The 21,063-nt window shown below is 35.1% G+C and overlaps 1 protein-coding gene and 1 pseudogene across 1 annotated transcript; both read left to right on the plus strand.

The window, feature by feature from the left end:
• Positions 1–620: 620 nt before the first annotated feature.
• On the plus strand, positions 621–5,967 carry LOC103550135 (putative olfactory receptor 8G3; annotated as a pseudogene).
• A 13,305-nt stretch (positions 5,968–19,272) lies between these two features.
• LOC103550108 (olfactory receptor 8G1) lies at positions 19,273–20,317 on the plus strand. Its single transcript, XM_070626662.1, has one exon. The coding sequence runs from the start codon at positions 19,309–19,311 to the stop codon at positions 20,242–20,244; it is 936 nt and encodes a 311-aa protein (XP_070482763.1). The 5' UTR covers positions 19,273–19,308; the 3' UTR covers positions 20,245–20,317.
• Positions 20,318–21,063: the final 746 nt, after the last annotated feature.

Below are 21,063 nucleotides of genomic sequence, written 5' to 3' on the forward strand. Positions count from 1 at the left end.
ACTTGGGTAATGTTGTCACACAGAGTTTGTCTTTCATTAACTCTGATACAGCAGATATTGTAGTTCCTATAAGATCCCAACAATGCTGCGTTCATTCCTATGACCTTGTTTCATTTATGCTACTTTCCCATACTGAAAGGGCATCTTGACTCCATTCTCCCTTCCAAATTTACACAACTTTCAATTTTACACAGCTACAAACACAAGTGTTTAATTTCATGCATTTATGACCATTCCAGGCTATTATTAGGCACTCTTCTGGTTCATCACACATACTATAATAATGTTTTTCGGGTATTGTTTACTGTTAATGCATACTTGTGGATATTATCTTTATCAAAATTGTCAAATTCTTGAGGACAACTATTGTGTCTTACGTTATTCCATATTTCTTGTCCTAAGGTTTGATAAAATTGATGAGCACATTTTTCATAGAATTTATGAATTATTCTGTTCGAAGTTTTTTGCCCTTTTCACAGAAATTTGCAAATCTGCCTTTAAAAAACATTAAATTCTCATATTTAACAATCATTTAAAGCATTATAAAATATTTCTTTTAGCCAAGATATGGAGAAAACCTAAATGATGTGGTATATATATGTACGATGAAATATTAAGCCATGAGAAAGAAGGAAATCCTGCCATTTGCTACAACATGGATGGACCTGGAGGGCAACAGGCTAAATGAAACAAGTCAGAAGGCTGAACTCCTAGAAACAGAGAGTAAAAAGACAGTTACCAAGTGGTTATCGGGGAATGGGTAGAAGTTAGTCAAAAGGTACAAACTTCAGTTATAAGTTCTGGGGATCTAATGTAAAGCATGATAATTATAGTTAATAATACTGTATTACATACTTCAAAGTTTCCAAGAGAGTAAATCTTAAATATTCTCATTACTGAAAAAAAATGGTACTTATGTGACATCATGGTGACAGCTAACGATAGGGTGGTAATCATTTTGCAACATGTAAGTTTATCAAATCAACATGTTGTACAACTTAAATTTACACAATTTTATACATCAATTATATTGAAAGCAAGAAAAAATAAATTTAACAAGATTTATAATTATTATCTCAAAAACGATATAACATTCAATGAATACTTTGAATGATATTATTAAACGCAATTTTTGTTTCCAAACAAAATAATTTAATATTTGTATAGAACTAAAACAATCTCTATAACACATGAATCTCTATGTTGTTCCTCAACATTCCCCTTTTAATTTTCGAGGGAAATAAAGTCATCAACTTCCTTGTTAGGCTTGTTGGAACTTCTCATAGGGTTATGGAAATATCCAGCTGATGCTTTCATTCAGCCACCAAGTTAAAATATTCCAAGAATTACTGTTTTATGAGTATAGCGTGGTATCTAAATACAGTTATTAGAGGTCAATGAAAATAAAAACTTTTAGATCTTACATGCAAAGGTTATTTTCCATGATTTTCTATTTACTCTGGTCAGAAATCGCTTTAGAACATTACTTTAGTGTATGTTTTAAAAATTTCCTGAAATTTTGAACTTTTAAGTCGTTTGGCATGAAATTGACTGGAGTTCTAACAAAAAATATCACATCCTTGTTTCTGATTCATAATCTAAAAGAACAATGAATCACACTTACGTGGCACTATTAAATAGTTGAGAACCAAGAGCGAAAAGGGAAATTTCAATTGTTTCATTTCCCAAGTTTAAAGTTTCCTTTCCCAAGAGTTGATACTTCTGGGATAAGATTCTAACGGGAAGTCGTTATCATATTTGCTCCTAATCAGTTTCTTAGGGTCAATAATCAGAGTATAAAATCACGATATTATATCAACCAGCCTTCGCAGAGAATCATCGGCTTCATCAGAGATCAGGACCAGCAATTTAAAATTATTGCCTTGGAGACTTTTAGGCTATGACCCCCTCAATACCAAGGAGTCCTGCCAGGTTAGTACTAGGAACTGTTCACCAGGATCTTCATAATCATTTCCCTTCAGAGAAATGGAAGAGAAAACTACACAGTGCTGAAGTTTTAGGAAGCAAGTGGGGTTTGTCTGAATCCTAGTTCTTGACTTTTAAAATTTTAGAGTCCTCTCTTCTAGTTCCTTCCCAGTGCACTTAGAGATGCATGCAAGTTTTTATCTATCTCTTCCTGTCCTCACTCTAGCATTCATACACCTTGATAAGCAAAGTTTCCCTGATCATCTACCTTTCCCTTGCTGAATAAAATTATGATAAACACTTCTTTGTCTTCTCATTTCAACTGAGACAATGTGAGGGCTTTGTTCACTTATATCGAGTCAATGTTAACATATCACTAGGCTTCTTGCAATAACTTATTTAAAACAGATAATTATTGATACTTGTAAATAAGACTGTGTGAAGCTCTGTATTGAGTTTACAGTCTAGTATAGAAGAAAAACCAGTAAATAACTCATAATAACTAATACAGAATTAAGTATATGCTAAATGTAAACATAAGAAACATATTCATGGGTACATAAAAATGTTCTTATTAACTGGATCTTTGATTTTGCAGACTTTAACTAAAGGATCCTAACTATTAAATAAATTATATAGGACAGAGGGGGACAGAATGAAAGAAAACTAAGGGAATATGATGAGTCAAAAAAGAGAATCTACCAAATGCTCTTCTTTGAAATAGCTGAATTATGTGATACTTGTTGGAACACACACACAAAAAATTTCCTTCTGCTGCTAGGTGATATAAATATTTGAATTACAAAGAAATTGGTTTGAACTTTATTTGGAGACCATAGAAAATATTAATAGTTTCAGGAAGTTAATATTTACTAAGTAATCCCAAATCTCTGTATTATTTTATGTATTCATGGGGAAAGAAGCAACAAGAACATGTACTAAGGAAAAAAAAAATAAAACTCTGGCCATCATTACAGGAATAAAAATGTAGGTCAAATAAAAGTTGTATCAGAGAGTAAACCAATACGTTAAAATTAAAATAACATCGACATTTATTAAGTTCTTACCAAGATCAGGAACTGTGCTAAGCAACTTGTAGGCATCACTTAACTTAGTTTTTACAAGCAAAAGATCTTAGCATTTCTGCTTTTGAGATAGTTGGACAGTGAACAAAGTTATTCCAAGGTCACACAGCAAGTATGGGGTTGAGTTGAGGTTTCAATCCACTATTGTCTCATCTAATATCAAGACCTATTAGAATTATGAAATCATGAAATATGGGAACTTGAAGGAATGTTAAAGATGAGTTAATTCAACAACCCATTAGGTGCTTGTGTCCTTAAACAATATGTGCTATGTAAGTGCTTATTCATGCTGTGCTCAAACATTTCTGACTTTAAGATCAGGATATGTCTGATGGTTAGAATGTTCATCTTTTTGTGAAAGCAAATATTTCTCTCTGTGGTTTCAAGCAGTTAGTTTTACTTCCCTTTCTTGGAGACATTATAGCATAAGGCCAATATCTCTGAAAGAAAAATGTTGAACATTGAGATAACTGTCATGTGCTACGTGAATTTTTGCTTTACTCGAGAAGTATCCTGTTATTTTAGCCATTCTAAAATGACAGATTTCCAGATCATTTTTCTGAAATTGTACAGTATTTCTATATCACACAAAGTATTTTTCCCAAAGTGAAAACACTAATCCAACTATTGCTTGAGTATCAAGCAAGAATATGAATTTCCATTTTCTAGAATCTATGTGTTTTTTAGCAAATCTAAAGATACATTGGCCTTTTTTAAAAAAGCACATCACCCTGTTGACTTGTATGAATTTAAACTAAAGTTTCTAATTATGTTTTGCATGTTTTCTGCCAATCCACATCTCCACCATCTTTGAATTCTGTAGAGAGTACGTGCAAAACACAGCATTATAAAAAAACATCAACATAAGTCATACCTAGTGTCTATCTTCACTTCCTAAACCTTTTTCATATTTTGGGACTATGAATAGTTTTCTGACATCCATCACTTCAACAATGATGTCCAAATTGCATTCACTAATCATAGTCCATTGCTCCCTTCGTCAAAGTGGAGGAATACATGACCTAATTCTAGGCTGTGATATTATGGACCCTGAGATTATCCAAATTTGAACAAGAGATGATTGCTCCTTGCTCTTGGAAAAGCTGATGAGATATAAACAGGATGTCTCCCGGCAGTTATATTCCTGCTTTCTGTGGGAGTAGGCTTGGGTTAAGGGAGCTGGGAAATGCAGAGCAGCCAGATCTCAGGTAAAAGGATATTGGTAGTTGCCCAGTCCATCAGATATTTTGACTTGGAATTCTAGTAACAAAATAACCCAGACTAATATAAGTACTTTTCACAGACTTATGAATCATATGTTTAGTAATTATAGAAAGCATACACTACTATTATGTATTCTGAGCGAAATGAAAATATTATGCAATTTTACATGGATGATATTAATATATACATATAGAATATGGGAGGAAAGAAAAGAGTCTTCAGAGATAACAGTAGTAATGTTCTTTCTGACTGACTTTAAAAATACAGAAGAGGTTGGCCCTGTTGCTGAGTGGTTAAGTTCGTGTGCTCTGCTTCATGAGCCCAGGGTTTCACTGGTTCGGATCCTGGGCGTGGACCTAACACCACTCATCAGGCCATTCAGAGGTGGCATCAGACATAACACAACTAGAAGGACCTACAACTAGTATATATACAACTATGTACTGGGGGCTTTGGGGAGAAGAAGCATAAAAGAGAAAAGAAAATTGGCAACAGATGTTAGCTCAGGTGCCAATCTTAAAAGAAAAAATATTAAAAAATAAAAATACAGAAATCGATATTTTCCAATAAAAATTTAAGAAATATATCAATTGTAAGGCTTTTGCTGACTATAATTCCTTATCTGTTTCAACCAGAATCATTGATTGTCCCAGAATAGCAGAAAAGACTCAACAGATCCCGGCATTATGAACCTCCTCTGATGAGAGATAAAATAATCATCTTCACAGAATTATTCTCCCCGTCACACATACACACTCATGGGTACCCTCATTTTTCTTTTTTAAACCTAGAACCTGCTGAAAGGATAATAGGCCCTGGAAATCATTCCACAGTGACTGAGTTCATCCTCCCTGGGCTAACAGAACATGCTGAACTCCAACCACCACTCTTCCTCCTCTTCTTAGAAATCCATGTGGTCACAGTGGTGGGGAACCTGGGTATTATCACACTGATAGGGCTCAGTTCTCACCTGCACACCCCCATGTACTATTTCCTCAGCAGCTTGTCTTTGATTGATCTCTGCCATTCCTCTGTCATTACCCCCAAAATGCTGGAGAACTTTGTGATAGAGAAGAACATCATTTCCTACCCTGAATGCCTGACTCAGCTCTATTTCATCATGGTTTTTAATATAGTTGAGTGTCATTTGTTGGCTGCAATGAGATAAAATCACCATCTTGCCATCTGTAAGCCTTTGCTTTATGCCATCATCACATCTGCTTTTGGATCACAGTGGGAGTTTATATTTTGGGCATCGTTGGATCTACAATCCATACAGGCTTTATATTGAGACTCTTTCTCTGCAAGAACAATGTAATTAATCATTATTTCTGTGATTTCTTTCCACTCTTGGAGCTATCGTATTCCAGCAACTACATCAATGAATTGTTGGTTCTAGTCATCAGTATATTTAACATTCTGACTCCTGCCTTAACTATCCTTGCATCCTCTGTCTTTACTTTCTATATTATCTTCCAAATTTGCTCCACTGACGGCAGGTCCAAAGCCAGCAGCACATGCAGTTCCCACATCTCAGATGTTGCTGTTTTCTTTGGATCTGCAGTATTCATGTCCTGCAGCCATCATCTGTGAGCTCCATGGCCAAGGGAAACTGTCCTCTGTGTTTCATACCATCATTGTGCCCATGCGGAACCCCCTGATCTACAGTCTGTGGAATAAGGATATCAAGTTTGCCCTCAAAAAAGATCTGGACAGTAGAAAATGTTCATGAAGAACATCGATGTCATGATGTAATATCAGAACAGGCCTTTGGTTTGCTGAAATATGTAATTTATTAAGTTTATTGCTCAAATTTTTGGATGTTGTATGACATTTACCAATATAACAGATCTCCAAAATTCCCCTCTAGATCACCTCTTTTGATCCTGTATTACAGTGATTATGTACGGGCGACACTAAGAATAACATAAAAGACTCTTGAGGATTAAAGGCGACCTGGGTTTATTTTTCTTAAAATATTTTTATTAAAAGTACAAACAACAAAGTGATTGCTGGGAAGATTGTACCACAGGAGGACTCTGAACTCAGCTTCTCCAGGGACACAACATATTTTCAAGAATCATTGAAACAATGACCCCTGAGAGAACCAGAAGCTGGAGGAGAAGAATCCCCACAACAAGGGACAGTACTGACTGAGCAGAAAGAGGCAGAAATTCCTTTGTGGAGAAGAAAAAAAGCCACATTCTCGTGCAGTGCTTCAAGGCCAGGAGCAATCTTAAGGTACAAATCGTTCCCTGGAGTAGCAGGGTATCTAAGCAGGAGAGCTTTGCAACAATAAGCAGCTTTTGAACTCACCACAACCAAGATGATTGTCTAAATATGTGGCTTTGCTGTCTATTAATAACAACAGGGAACACCCCTAGGAAAGCTATCAAATGTAAGACAAAGAAAGGCTTGCTCTTAAAGGGCCCATGCACAAGTTCACTCACTTCAGAAAGCAACACAACATCACCAGAAAGAAAGGTACACAGTCTTTTGGTGACAACAGACTCATTTGACAGGCTCTGGGCACATCTCAAGGAGGCAGGAGGTGGCTAAGACCACCTCCTCAGACACTGAGGGATTGGCAGCAGACATTATTTTGACCTTGTACAGGCATGCTGACACAGGTACTGGCAGATGCCATTTGAGTTCTTCCCCCAGCTGGTTAGCCCAAGGGTTTATCTCCTTCATCTAGAGCACTGATTTCATTCATCTCAGCCAGGGCAGGCAGCCCACCCTAGGGATGGGGCACACCTACCTGCAAGCCCTCAGGCAACTAGTGGGCCTGCATAGGTGGGATGTGTGGGACTTCTGTAGCAGAGTGAGTAGATACACCTTAATGGGGAAGGGCATATGTGAGGGGTGGGCCTGTGTTGGTAGAGCGTGTAGGACCTGTGGAATAGGGCATGTGGGTCTGCTTTAGTGGGGCTTGGCATGCACATGGGGCAGGACTGCATGGATGGGGTGTGTAAGCCTGCAAGATTTGGGGCTTTTCAGCTGCAGCAGACTTGTGCTTCTCAAAAAGACACATAGGGGATTTGCTCCAACTTCCAATGCCTGAAGAAATTTTGTACTGCCACCCCTGAGGCTGGCCCCACCCAGATGCACTACTGAGAGAGATGATAACAGCCTTGCAGACTGGAGGCCTACAATTGTGAGCCTCTGAGCCTAGCAACCAGCCACACTGTAGGCCTACTCACGTAACAGAAAAACTGTGGCAGGAATGTGCTATTAGACCTTGCAGCCAACAGAGTTGGGGCTCTCTCACCCAATAAGGTGATTGAAGGGACCATAGCAGCTGCACATAGCTGAGCCTTACAATCAATCAGCAGAGGGACAGCCTAGCCTATTCATGCACCTGCAGTAAGAGCAACCCCACCTCAACAGAAGGACACATGTAGCCCACACAGGGGACACTCTTGGAACACTTGGAACTGGTGATGAGAAGGAAACTGTGCTTCATAAGGCATCTCTTACATATAGTCACTTCTCCAAGATTGGAAGATGGTGCTGATCTACCTAATACACAGATATAAGCACAGAGAAATAGGCAAAATGAGGATAAAGGGATACATTCCAAATAAGGGAACAGGAAAGTCTTCAGAAAAAGAACTAAATGAACCAGAGATAAACAATCTACCTGATAAAGAGTACAAACTAATAGTCATAAGGATGCCAACTGATATTGGGAGAAGAATAGATAAATACAATGAGAACTTCAACAAAGAATTGGAAAATATAAAAAATAACCAATTAGAACTGAGGAACACAATAATAGACATGAAAAATTCACTAGAGGGGATTAATAGTAGAGTAGATAATACAGAAGAAAGAATCAGTGAACTGGATAAAGAGTAGAGGAAATCACCTAAGCTGAACAGAAAAAATAAAATGAACTAAAAAGAATGAGGACAGTCTAAGAGACCTCTGGGACAACATCAAGTGCACTAACACCCGTATTATAGATGTCCCAGAAGGAGAAGAGCGAGACAAAGGGGAGGAGAATCTATTTGAAGAAATAATAGATGGAAACTTTCCTAACCTAAGGAAGGAGACTGCCACACAGGTAAAGGGAGCACAGAGAGCACCAAACAAGATGAACCCAAAGAGGTCCACATCAAGACACATTGTAATTAAAATATTAAGAACTAAAGATAAAGAGAGAATCCTAAAATCTGAAAGAGAAAGGCAACAAGTCACATACAAATGAAACCCCGTAAGGCTATCAGCTGACTTCTTAGAGGAAAGCTTACAGGCTAGAAGGGAGTGGCATGATGTATTTAAAGTGCTGAAAAGAAAAAAAAAAAACCCACAGCCAGGAATACTCTACCCTGCAAGGTTATCAGTCAGAATGGAAGGAGAGATAAAGAGATTTCCAGACAAACAAAAACTAAAGGATTTAATCAAAATTAAAATGAGATATTACCTTAAGCCTGTCAGAATGGCTATAATTAAGACAAGAAATAACAAGTGTTGGAGAGGAAGTGGAGAAAAGGGAACTTTGATACACTGCTGGTAGGAATGAAAACTGGTGCAGCCATTATGGAAAACAGTACGGAGATTCCTCAAAAAGTTAAGAATAGAACTACGATTTGATTCAGCTATTCCACTGCTGAGTATTTATCCAAATAAATGAAAACACAAATTCATAAAGATATATGCACTCCTATGTTGATTGTGGTGTTATTCACGATAGCCAAGACTTGGAAACAACTTAAGTTCCTATCACTGGACGAATAGATAAAGAAGATGTGGTACATATACACAATGGAGTACCACTCAGTTATTAAAAAAAGATGAAATCTTGCCATTTGCAACAATAAGGATGGACTTGAGGGTATTATGGTAAGTGACATAAGTCAGAGAGAGAAAGTCAAACAAGGAATGATCACACTCATAAATAGAAGATAAAAACAACAATGACAAGAAGAAACAAACACAAAGAGAAAAAGATTAGATTTGTGGTTACTAGAGGGGAAGGAGGAGGGAGGAGGGTGAAAGGGGTTACTGGGTGCATGTGTAAGGTGATGGATGGTAGTTAGTCTTTGGGTGGTTAACATGATGTAGTCTACACAGAAATTGAAATATAGTGATGTACACCTGAAATTTATATAATGTTATAAACCAGTGTTACCTCAAAAAATACAAACAGGAACAATGATGATTATGATGATGATATAATAATAGTAAACTATATCATTAAGATTTTCTGAAATATTAAGCACTATGTCTAACACTTTAAATAGATAACTTTATTTAATTTTTACAGTATTCCTTCAAAGCAAGCCCTAGTATTATTTCCCTTTGAAAACTAAAGAAATTAGAACTTATTTAGTCTGAATAAATGCCCAGGGTCTCAAACATAATAAATTATCAGCCTAGAAAGTTTGGCTCTGGGACCCACAATTTTATTCAAAGTGGTACTTTGTACCCAGATAATTGTGGGTAGGTCTAAGAACTTTCTGAGAACTCTCTTCTACACATCAAGCATCCCCAGTCCATATATGACTGTGCTGCTTTCCTCCAGGTGTCTTCAATGGTATTTTCACTTTTTTTTTTTTCATTTGGTGTAATGAATCAAAATCTTTCAATACTATTCTGGTGGAAGCAAAAAAGAGCAAAAATGGAAACTCGGTATAGTCTCATTGTGGACACACAGTACAGAGACTGAAATTATTATACTTGATAGCTACAATTTGTATACAAGCAGATCAAACAACATTGTCTTATTTTTATATCAATAATTCTGAAGTTATTTATGAAGCAACTGCTCATGAAAGCCAAATATCCTGCTAAGTTGTATCACTTTCATGCCCTTCATGCTGTTTTGCTTTATAGTTTACAAATACTTTTCATTTCATGTTAATTTTTTCTTTAAAACATCTCTTGCCTTCTCTCATATTGCATTTCTGCTTCTGTACATTTAACATCTTGTAACTATGAATTCACAGGATATTCTAAATATTCGGTTGTCTTCTGTCTCCTCCCAATTCAAACTATCTTATTCTTTATGCCAGATCAGTGTTCTTTGGATAGTGTGCTATGTTATTCACCTGATATAACAAGCTGAGGTGTTTACCTGTAGTTGCCAAATATAGGACAAAAATATATACTATATCTTTATCACCCTCGTACTCCATGATGCATTCATTCATTGATGTCAGACATTAATTCTCAAGGAGCCCTCATATTTATTTGACTTAATTTTCATCAGTCCTACAAAGGAAATGAAAAATGCTACAATCATAACTCTTGTCTTAGGCATGATTACTAACCCAATGCTCTGTCCAACAGACACAAATGGACCAACATTGGACAAAGAGAGTCTTGGTGGGTTGACCCTTGAATTACTGGGACTTGATCTCACACAGAAAATACAGACTCAGTGAAAGGTAATGTGAAGATCCAGAAAATCATATCATATTTAGGGTAATATGATCAAGCTACAAAAATAGAAAAGTAGACAGAAGACAGTTCATGAATTACCTCTGGGTCACTGTAAGATATAACTACTTTAGTGAAGTAATATTACACCTAAGTTGGTGTGGAAGATGGATCGAAAGAGAATAAAGCAGAATCCAAGATGGGGAACAGTAATTTTATTGTTCTAAGCAAGATATTGCATGCCAGTGATAGTGAAACTAGAAAGAAAGGAGACTCTCAAGAGTTTTGTGAAAGGGTGGATTGCTCAGAGATGGCTAAATAGAAATGAGTTGTAAGTAGAAGAATGCATAAGGATGAAGGCAAGATTCTAGTTTAAATTACTAAATAAAAGGATGGATGAATGTAGAATTCTCAAGATGGAGCTCACTAACTAGGTAATAATTCACAGCAAAGCAATTGGATCACATAAGACTCGGTCAAATTCAAACTCTCTCTCTCTGTGTCTCTCTCTTCATACATCTATAGTACCTATAATATATATATTTATTCATATACATGTGTGTGTGTCTTCATATATATATATATAATATAGATACATATATATAGAGAGAGAATATATATTATACATATATATATATACACATACATATATTCTCTCCTGAATCAGAACAAATATGCTGACAGAATTGAAAGAATAGCTTCCATGAGTTTCTTAGTAGTTTTCATTATTGTACAATCATTTATCAAAAGGTATGTTTATATCTTTTCTATTTCTGACCTCAACCAGTCTCTAACTCTCTTTGTCACTTCTTTTATTCAGCACAAAGAAGTAACCGTCTCTTAGAATCATGCAGCCACTGTAATTCCATAGCTAAAGGAAGCTTTCTGATGCATGGTCATGAAGGACCTTGCTTGAATCTGAAACAATTATAAACAAAGGTCTTCAAAACAAGAGATCATCTAACACCTTGTTTCTCAGAGTGGTCCATAGACCAGTAGCACTGGCAAAATCTGAGAGTTTGTTAAAAATGTATAGTCTCAAGCCATGCACCAGACTTACTAAATCAGAAACCACATTTGAACAAGATCTCTAGGTTATTCCTGTGCATATTAAATATTGAGAACTTTTAAAAAATATTGATAAATGACCTCAGACTCTAAGATTTTGATTTAATTGATATGGGATACACCCTGTGTATTGAAATAAAAGGAAAATAAGATTTCTTTGATGATTTTAGATATGCATCCAAAATTGAGAGACACTAATGTAACCCAAGTCTAAACAGCTGTAAAGAGAATTACACCTGATCTAGCAACCATGGCTTACCAGAACTTACTTGATGTGTCATTTTCAGTTTACCTTGATTCAAACTAATGCAAGAGTGTTTCTAATTACTCTTGTTTTGGAAAAAAAAGTGAAAACATACAAGAAAGAAGAAGGCTTATGAAACATAGGTGCTTAATAACAAAGTATTTTTTAAGTATACAATTTATTAAGTAGAATATTAATAGTGAAGTCCTCAAAAGGGTAAATATTATGTCAATATTCTGAATTCTTACCCCAAAACTCCAAAATCCAATTATGTATAGATTTCACTTTTGAATTGAGTAAATGTATTACCTATTTATACAGAAAATAAATTAAACATATTTTCATACAAGGAAACAAGTGGTTTAGTTCATTATTTAAACATTTCTAGCCCTATTAAAGGTAAGATAACTTTTCAGAATGTGCCATGGTCCTCTAAAACCAGTTATTCAGTGTGGACTGTGAACCAATAACCCTGGCTAGGAGCTTGTAAGAAATGCAGAATCTCAATCTCTCAAACCCCACTCACACCATTGGATCAGAATCTGCATTAAAATAAGTCCTTAGGTGATCCCGTGATCAAATCTTTAGCACTAATTGGTAATTCAGGATTGACAAAGAATCCTTCTTGAAGGATAAAGCTAGATAATTGGGAAATTTCAACTGTAATTGCTTCTTTTCTCAAGGGCTTGTTCTCTGAGACATGGAAATCCTTGGAGAGTATTTCTCTCCAAGTTATTTGGGGTCTGGCATATCTAAGTCAACGACACACCTTCATAGCACAGCAATCAGAACTGCTCAGGGGACTGTGAAGGGTGAGAATGTTTGCTATGTTAAAGCTGGAGAAACACAAATTAAAAATTTACGTACAGTTGGAGATGCTGACTTGTGATGCAGAGCAGTTTCAAAAGTGACTCTGAGACCCAGGGATGTGCCTGCCTTCCCAGCACTAAAGACAGCAGAATGTCGGATATGTGCATCTCACAACATCAACATGAGTGCTATTCTCTCCTTAGTCAAAGAAAACAAGTTGTAAATAAAATTTCACATTGAGGTTTCCAGGAAGAAGAAAGGTGAGTGTGTTCATTTCACACTTCTGAATTGAGAATATTAGGTCTGTAAATAATCAATGTAAAAATTCAGGCAAATATTCCTCAATATATTGATTTTTGAATTATTCACAAAATACTTTTTAAAAATCCTATATAATGTGCCAAACACAGTGCTAGTTACTTAGGGTACAGAGGAGAGTAATTCTGATTGGTCCGTCATCTGGCTTTCATCATATCTCAGTCTGAAAACGTGATGCTCAGAAATGACTGTTTTCTGTATTTAGAAGATCCAATCAATTAAAAGGAATTGGAGAATGTTTCCATGATGATTTCAATTTTAAATGCGATTTGAAAGAAAAAAAAATATTTACTAGACAACAGAGAGAAAGAGGTGATAAGACTATTTCATGTGAAAAGAAGAGCAAATAAAAAGGCAAATAGTAGGGAAAACATGATATATTCTGGAGATAAGGCAAGCGTTCTGTGGCAGGAAGATTACAAAAACTAAGAGTGTTTGAGAGGGTCAAAAGAGTGCGGATTTTTGTATTTTATCCTAAAATGAATTAAGGAGATCTTTTCTCCAGTGTCCCTGTACGTGAATCATCATCTGGTTTATGGTTGAGTGCATTTTAGGAGAAGAATAAGCAGTTCATTCCATTTCTAAAAGCTCAAATGTTAGAATACTTTTCCTGACATTGATTAAAAGTGTATTTGTAAATCTTTCAAACACCATATACAAAATAAACTCTCTCCCTTTTGCTTCCCTTAGGATATATAAATATGCCTGCAAGTTATCCCATTACATTCAAATATTTTTCAAGCTTTGACAGCTTTTCTATGTCTTCCATCTTCTCAGCATCCCTCCTTCACAAAGACATCCATAGCTAAATACTGAACTCCAGATATAATTTGATAAGTATAGAACAGTACTTCCTAACTTCCTAGCACACATAGAAAATGGTAATATTGTTATGGATAATGGGGTAAATGGATGAAAGAGTTTGTGGCTACTGGTGACCAACTAAGAGGCTCTGGATGTCACAAGTTTATCCCCAGGACCTCAGGGCTAAGAACAAATAATACAGCACCACTGTGATTTGTTCATCACATTTCATTTCCATGGCACATGAGTTGGGAATCTACGTTATCGATCTTATGTAGATTATTAATCATCATAGTCTAGTATTTTTACAGATAACATCAAAATCTCCCATTGCTTTTTCATCACCCACTATTCTGTGGGCTTTATTGAGTTCACAAGGAATATGCCTATTTTGTTTTCATTGGAATTGCATTCAAACCAGATATCATGTATGTGAAGAATTATTTTTTAAAACTAAGACTAGAAGTTAATTATTTTCTCTGCTAACTTTTAATTTGTTTGTTTGAACTATTTTCAGGATCTGGATTCATTTTCCTGGTTCTTATCGTTCTTTAGTGCTAAAGTTACAGCAAGGTGGGAGTACTGTTGACCTCAGGGTGTACATCATACTTGGGGGGATTGCCAATCTCTAAATCTAAGCTGAACTCAGATAAGGAAAATTTCACAGAGATTATGTGTACTAATTCCATAGTACTCATACGTAACAGAGTAGAATAGAACTTAGACTGTGAGTTCCATTAGAGCAAGGAATGTGCCATTTTATTTTTTATATCTCTAGACTTCAGCTCAGTTTCTGGCACTTTGTTGTCTCTCAGTAAGTTTGGCTCAATAAAAGAGAGAGAGAGAAACTGCAAGAGAGAGAAAGTTCTGAAATTCTTCACTTGAACTACTAGACTGACTTTAATTTCTTAATCCAATTGTTCCCAAACAATCATCAGAATTACCGTGATAGCTTTGTGTGTTTTCTTTTATTTTTAGAAAGTTCAGATCTCTAAACCACACCCTCAGAGATTCTGATTCACAGTGTCTAATATAGGGGAAGGAAATATATATTAAACAAACAAACAAAATCTCTCCAAATGAGAGGATTTCGAAAGTTGATGAATAGTTTTTGAGAAAATTTTTAAAATTCCAAAAGCTATTAATATCTAAAATAGAATACAACTATGAGATATCAGAATGAAAGAAGAGGTAATGATACCAGTTAACTAAAGTAACTCCACATGTAAAGAGGAAGATTGGGAACAGATGTTAGCTCAGGGTGACACTTTCTCAGCAATAAAAATACATAAATAAAATAAAGTAACTCCACATGTAATCTGGAAAGTTGATTTCATGTTCAAAGTTGATAATTCTGGAAATAGACATATGAACAAATTATTTAGAGTTGTGGAAGTAACTTTCAGAAGTAGAAAGAAACTGTTTTTCAGAGCTATTCTACAGAGATTGTATTATCTCTTGGTAACAGAACTAAGAGCATAGAGAGGATGATTAAGGAACATTTGTCTCTCCTTTTAATCATGTTTATGTTCTTACATTCATCACTTTTTGTAAATACTATAATCTTCCTAGATGATTCTGATGGTCAACCATATGGAGAAATCCCTGAATTAATAAGCACTCTTTGTGTTCAGATATGGTCTTTCCACATCTGACTGTAAAGCAACCAGCCCACAGGACTCTTACCCATAAGCTTATGAGAGCCTATGCCACTTGCTTGTATGAAATAATGATGAACTCTCTGTGTCATATTCATATTGAGCAACTGACGTTTCTCTCGGTTCTCTTAGAATTAAGTCAGGATATAAGCATTACACATATTTTGTTGAATTTTTTACTAGGCATTTTATGCTAACGTGCTGCTATTTTATGTAACACTATTTTAAAATGATTATTTCATGTGTTGCTTCTTTCAAAAAATACAGAGAGATGCCAAATGGATGGAAAACAACATGGTGCACAAACTCTAATGAAAATATCCATTGTGGGGGCCTTCCCCATGGTGCAGTGATTTAAGTTCACACATTCTGCTTCGGTGGCCTATGGTTCACCAGTTCAGATCCTGTGTACATGGCTTATCAAGCTATGCTGTGGCAGGCATCCCACATATAAAGTAGAGGAAGATGGGCACGGATGCTAGCTCGGGGTTGATCTTCCTCAAAAGAAAAATAAAAAAAAAGAAACGTTGTGACAGTACACTAATATCAGACAAGAGGCTTTAACCAAGAAACATTAGAAAATATAAAATGGGCCATTCCACAATGATAAAGGGTTTAATTCAAAGTTTGAACAACTAAAAGGGTAAACAGGCAAATCAGAAACTTTAGTGGGAGACATTAACATACCTATCTCAATAGCCATTAGAACAACAGACAAAATAATCACTAGGTATATGCAAAATCTAAACAACATAACTAATGAAGTGGCCATAATTGAAATATACACACCACAGGGCCCTCAAAAACAGATAATATATTTTAAAACACATTGGGAATATTTATGAAAACTGATCATATGCTTTATTATAAAGATATCTTAGCAATTTTCAGTAATTTAGATAATTCAGAGTATGTTCATTACCCACAATGAAATTGACAGACATTTAAAAACAGGAATAGCTTAAAAAAATCCCACCTATTGTGTAGATAATTCACTTCCACATAATCCATGGGACAATGAAAAAAACAGAACAAAAATTGTAAAATATTTTGAACTGAATGATGTCATAGATTTGATATATGAAAACTTATGAGATGCAGCTAAAATGGGCTTAGAGAGAAATTGATAACTTATATATACATGTTAGAAAAAATAAAATTCGAAGATGTTGATTTAAGTTTCCATTTTAAGAAGTTAGGATAATAACAGAGAATCATACCAAACAAAGGCATAAGGAATAAAATAAGTTACTGGAAGTAATTTAATAGAAAATAAATATATAATTCATAAAATCAGCATAGTGAGAAGTTAGTTTACTTGAACCAATTAATAAATTTGGAATATTTGTAGAACGAGAAATCAAGATGAAAAAGAGAAGAACCATAGTTTACTGATTTCAGAAAGGAATAAGCAGAAATCTCAGCATAGTCTATAATTTTTTCTAAATAGTAAAGAAATCATTATGAAAAATCTAATGCAACACATTTGAGAATTTTCAAAGTGGATGAATATGTTGAAATTTCAACTTAGAAAAGCAGAGAAGGAAAATGAAATCTGAATCAGTGATACCTAAAAACTCTCAGACAAAGAGAACAAAACCACAGGTTTAGTTTGCTACACTGGTGAAGAGTTCCAAATATTTAGCTAAACTTTGTGCAATTTATTCCAAAAAACATAATGTTTTTGAGATTTCTGTTATTGCATGTATTTTTGATATATTCCTTTTTTAATGCTGAATAGTATTCCAACTCTCTCTCTCTTTCCATATATATACGTAAATATGTATGTATGTATGTACACCACAACTCATTCATCAATTCATCAGTTGATGAACATACATTTGGGTTGTTTCCAGTTTTGAAATTTTATTTATAAATCTGCCATGCACATTTTTGTACAAGCCTTTATGTTTACAAATGTTTACACTTCTTTGGGGATAAATACTGAGGAGTAAAATTGTTGGATTGGATAGTAAATGTTCATTTAAATTTGCAAGAAATTGACATGCTGTTTTCCAAAATGGTTGAAAAGTTTTATATCCCCTCATCAGATTTGTATGACAAGTCCAGTCGCTTCTCATCAACACTTGGTATTTCCAGGGGTTTTTGGTTTGTTTTACCTATTCCAATATAGGTGTGTAGAGAGGTCTCATTATGGTTTTAATTTTCATTTCCTTGATGACTAATGACATTTGGCATATTTTCATTTACTTATTGATTATTCATATACATTTGTTGTGATGTATATGTTCAGATATTTTAAACCCTTTAAATTTACTTGTATTTATGTTAAAAATTGTAAATATTACTTACCTTTTTGGGACTAAAGCCCTTTGTCAGATATATGTATTGCCTTGGGCTAACCTTTACATTTTCTTAATGGTGTCTTTTGAAGAGTAGTTTTTAGTTTTGATCAAGTACAATTTAAACATTTTTATGTTTACTTGTTTTACTTGTTTGTTAAGATTTTATTTTTGTTTTATTTTTGTGTGTGCATGTATGTCCTTTATAAAAAAAATCTTAAACTACTCCATTATCTCAGAGATTTTCTTCCAGATGCTTTATAGTTTAGCCTTTGTCCTCAGATCTATGCGTTCAGGTTTATTTTAGTGCGGATATGAGATAAAAATTTTAGATTTTCTATATTTCCTATATTTTTATAATTCAACTCTAATCCATTTGAAAATTTTACTTTGGTATGTAGAATGATTAAATCATCAGTTTGCCATTTAACAGAATAAGGAATCACATTTGTAATTCTGTTTTGCTAATAGTATGCCTCTGCTTTGTGCAAAAGATGAAAGAGAATCCTTACAATTGTAATATTAAGATTTCTCTTTCTGTAATTTGAAGTGAACAATTGTAGCATATTTTCCAATTGATAAAATGTTAATAGGTAATAATGACATCACAGTAATGATCATGCTCTTTCTGATTGATAAGTCTCTCCTGATTTTATTCTAGGTAGAGAACATTATCTCTATTTTGCAGACTCACAAGTCAAGACAAAAAGAAGTTGTTTTACTTGTCCAAAGATATCAGCTAGTAAATGATGTGATCAGAATATGAACACAGGCACTTTGCCTTTAAGGCCTGTCCATTTAACTATTACTCATAGTGCTTCTCTCAAGCAAAGGCAGAAGTACTTGGTCCAGAGACCAGAACCCGCTAACTGTGGTTCAATCCATGTGGTAGATTTGTACAATGATTGTTGTAGGTGTTGTTTCATGTTAATAAGATTTGAAAATCTGAAGTTTTACGTAGAAATTTAGATTTATGATAATTATTTTAAAAATTGAAATGTCAAAAAATAATAAAGTCTCTGTTCACCTCTGCCAGAAAATTGCAGGTTATTAAAGACTCCTACTACCCTTAGGCAGAGTTTACTCTCCCAAGTTGTCACTCAACCAGTTTTCTTCATTGATATTGGCTTCTTTAATATTTAAGTTTGAGAGTCTTAATTAGAAATGTTGATCCAATGATCATTAAAATGTTTAAAATAGGAAGTAGACACTCTTAATATTTTCAATGATTATAAACATGGCTAAACTATTTTTATATGAAATACATTTATTATATTTGAAAATGAGGCTTAATAAATATTAAATCAAGATAAATTTTACTTACATAAATTGACCCATAATTAATTGATGACATAGACCAAGAGGATACCTAATCCATGAAACATCTTTATGGGGCACCCTACTCTAAATAGAGAAGAATAATGAAGTTCTTCCAACAACTGTGTTTTCCTCTCTCCTCTGCAGAAACTCTCCAAAGGAAAATGGCAGCGGGAAATCATTCCACAGTGACTGAGTTCATCCTCGCTGGGCTAACAGAACAGCCAGAACTCCAGCTGCCCCTCTTCCTCCTCTTCCTAGGAATCTATGTGGTCACAGTGGTGGGGAACCTGGGCATGATCGCACTAATAGGGCTCACTTCTCACCTGCACAACCCCATGTACTATTTCCTCAGCAGTTTGTCCTTCATTGACTTCTGCCATTCTACTGTCATCACCCCCAAAATGCTGGGGAACTTTGCGACAGAGAAGAACATTATCTCCTACCCTGAATGCATGACTCAGCTCTATTTCTTCCTTGTTTTTGCTATTTCAGAATGCTACATGTTAGCTGCAATGGCATATGACCGCTATGTTGCCATCTGTAGCCCCTTGCTTTACAATGTCATCATGTCCCATCAGGTCTGTTTCTCCCTGATTTTAGGGGTGTACATTATAGGCCTGATTTGTGCATTTGCTCATACAGGCTGCATGTTAAGGGTTCATTTCTGCAAATTTTATGTGATCAACCATTATTTCTGTGATCTTCTTTCCCTCTTAAAACTCTCCTGTTCTAGTACCTATGTCAACAAATTACTCATTCTAATTTTTAGTGCAATTAATATCCTTGTCCCCAGCCTGACCATCCTTAGCTCTTACATCTTCATCATTGCCAGCATCCTCCACATTCGCTCCACTGAGGGCAGGTCCAAAGCCTTCAGCACGTGCAGCTCTCACATCTTGGCTGTTGCTGTTTTCTTTGGATCTGCTGCTTTCATGTACCTGCAGCCATCATCAGTCAGCTCCATGGACCAAGGGAAAGTGTCCTCTGTGTTTTACACTATTGTTGTGCCCATGCTGAATCCCCTCATCTATAGCCTACGGAATAAAGATGTTAATGTTGCCCTAAAGAAAATGCTAGAAAGAAGAATATTCTTGTAATAAGAAATAACACAAGGATGATTTATTAGTCTCAGTCATTGGCTATTACATTGTATTCATTGGTATGTTTAATCTTAGCTCACCTGTCATAAATATATATATATCCTCAAAATATATCTATATGTTGGATATATATATAAACATATATCCATGTATCCATATATTTAGCAGGATTCTATTGACATTTCTTATCCCAAGGCCTTTGCTGCCATTTCCCTATGGAATTTTCTCTCATAAATATCATTGAGACATGGATTAGAAGAAATACTAAAGACAACCTGCATACATGGACTCACTAATGCCATCACCGCCATCTTCTCCCATTTTTCTCCCATACAATTGATAAAAACCCTCAATGAAAATACCTTCTAGCAGTGATTACCAACCTCCTTTCTTCTTTCTATTCAAAAACAGCAAAAATAATAGCAATATGGTGACTGTAATCTTTAGCTTTTACATATCTCTAGTCTGGAAAATTCTCTTTCTAACCATATCTCACTATACACCTTCTTTTTCTGAGTAATTTCCTTTATTTCTTATCTTCAAAACCTAACCAGAACTTTAAAATCTGAGTTATAGACCTATGTATATGTTGTTATCGTGCCTAATTCAATATCCATCCCCCTGTTTTGTTATCTATTATTCTAGTTTGTAATGGTCCGTTTATTGTCCAAATTCACACAGGACTGCTAATCTCCATCAAGGTAGCCCGCTGTACATTTAGTTCACTCCCATATCTCCAGATAGCAGCTTGGTTCCTGTTTCCAGTGGATTCGTTTTACCCTTCCTTTGTTTTTTTTATTTTTGGTTTCTGGATTT

The sequence above is a fragment of the Equus przewalskii genome, chromosome 6 (genome assembly GCF_037783145.1).
Source record: "Equus przewalskii isolate Varuska chromosome 6, EquPr2, whole genome shotgun sequence".
Taxonomy (NCBI): domain Eukaryota; kingdom Metazoa; phylum Chordata; class Mammalia; order Perissodactyla; family Equidae; genus Equus; species Equus przewalskii.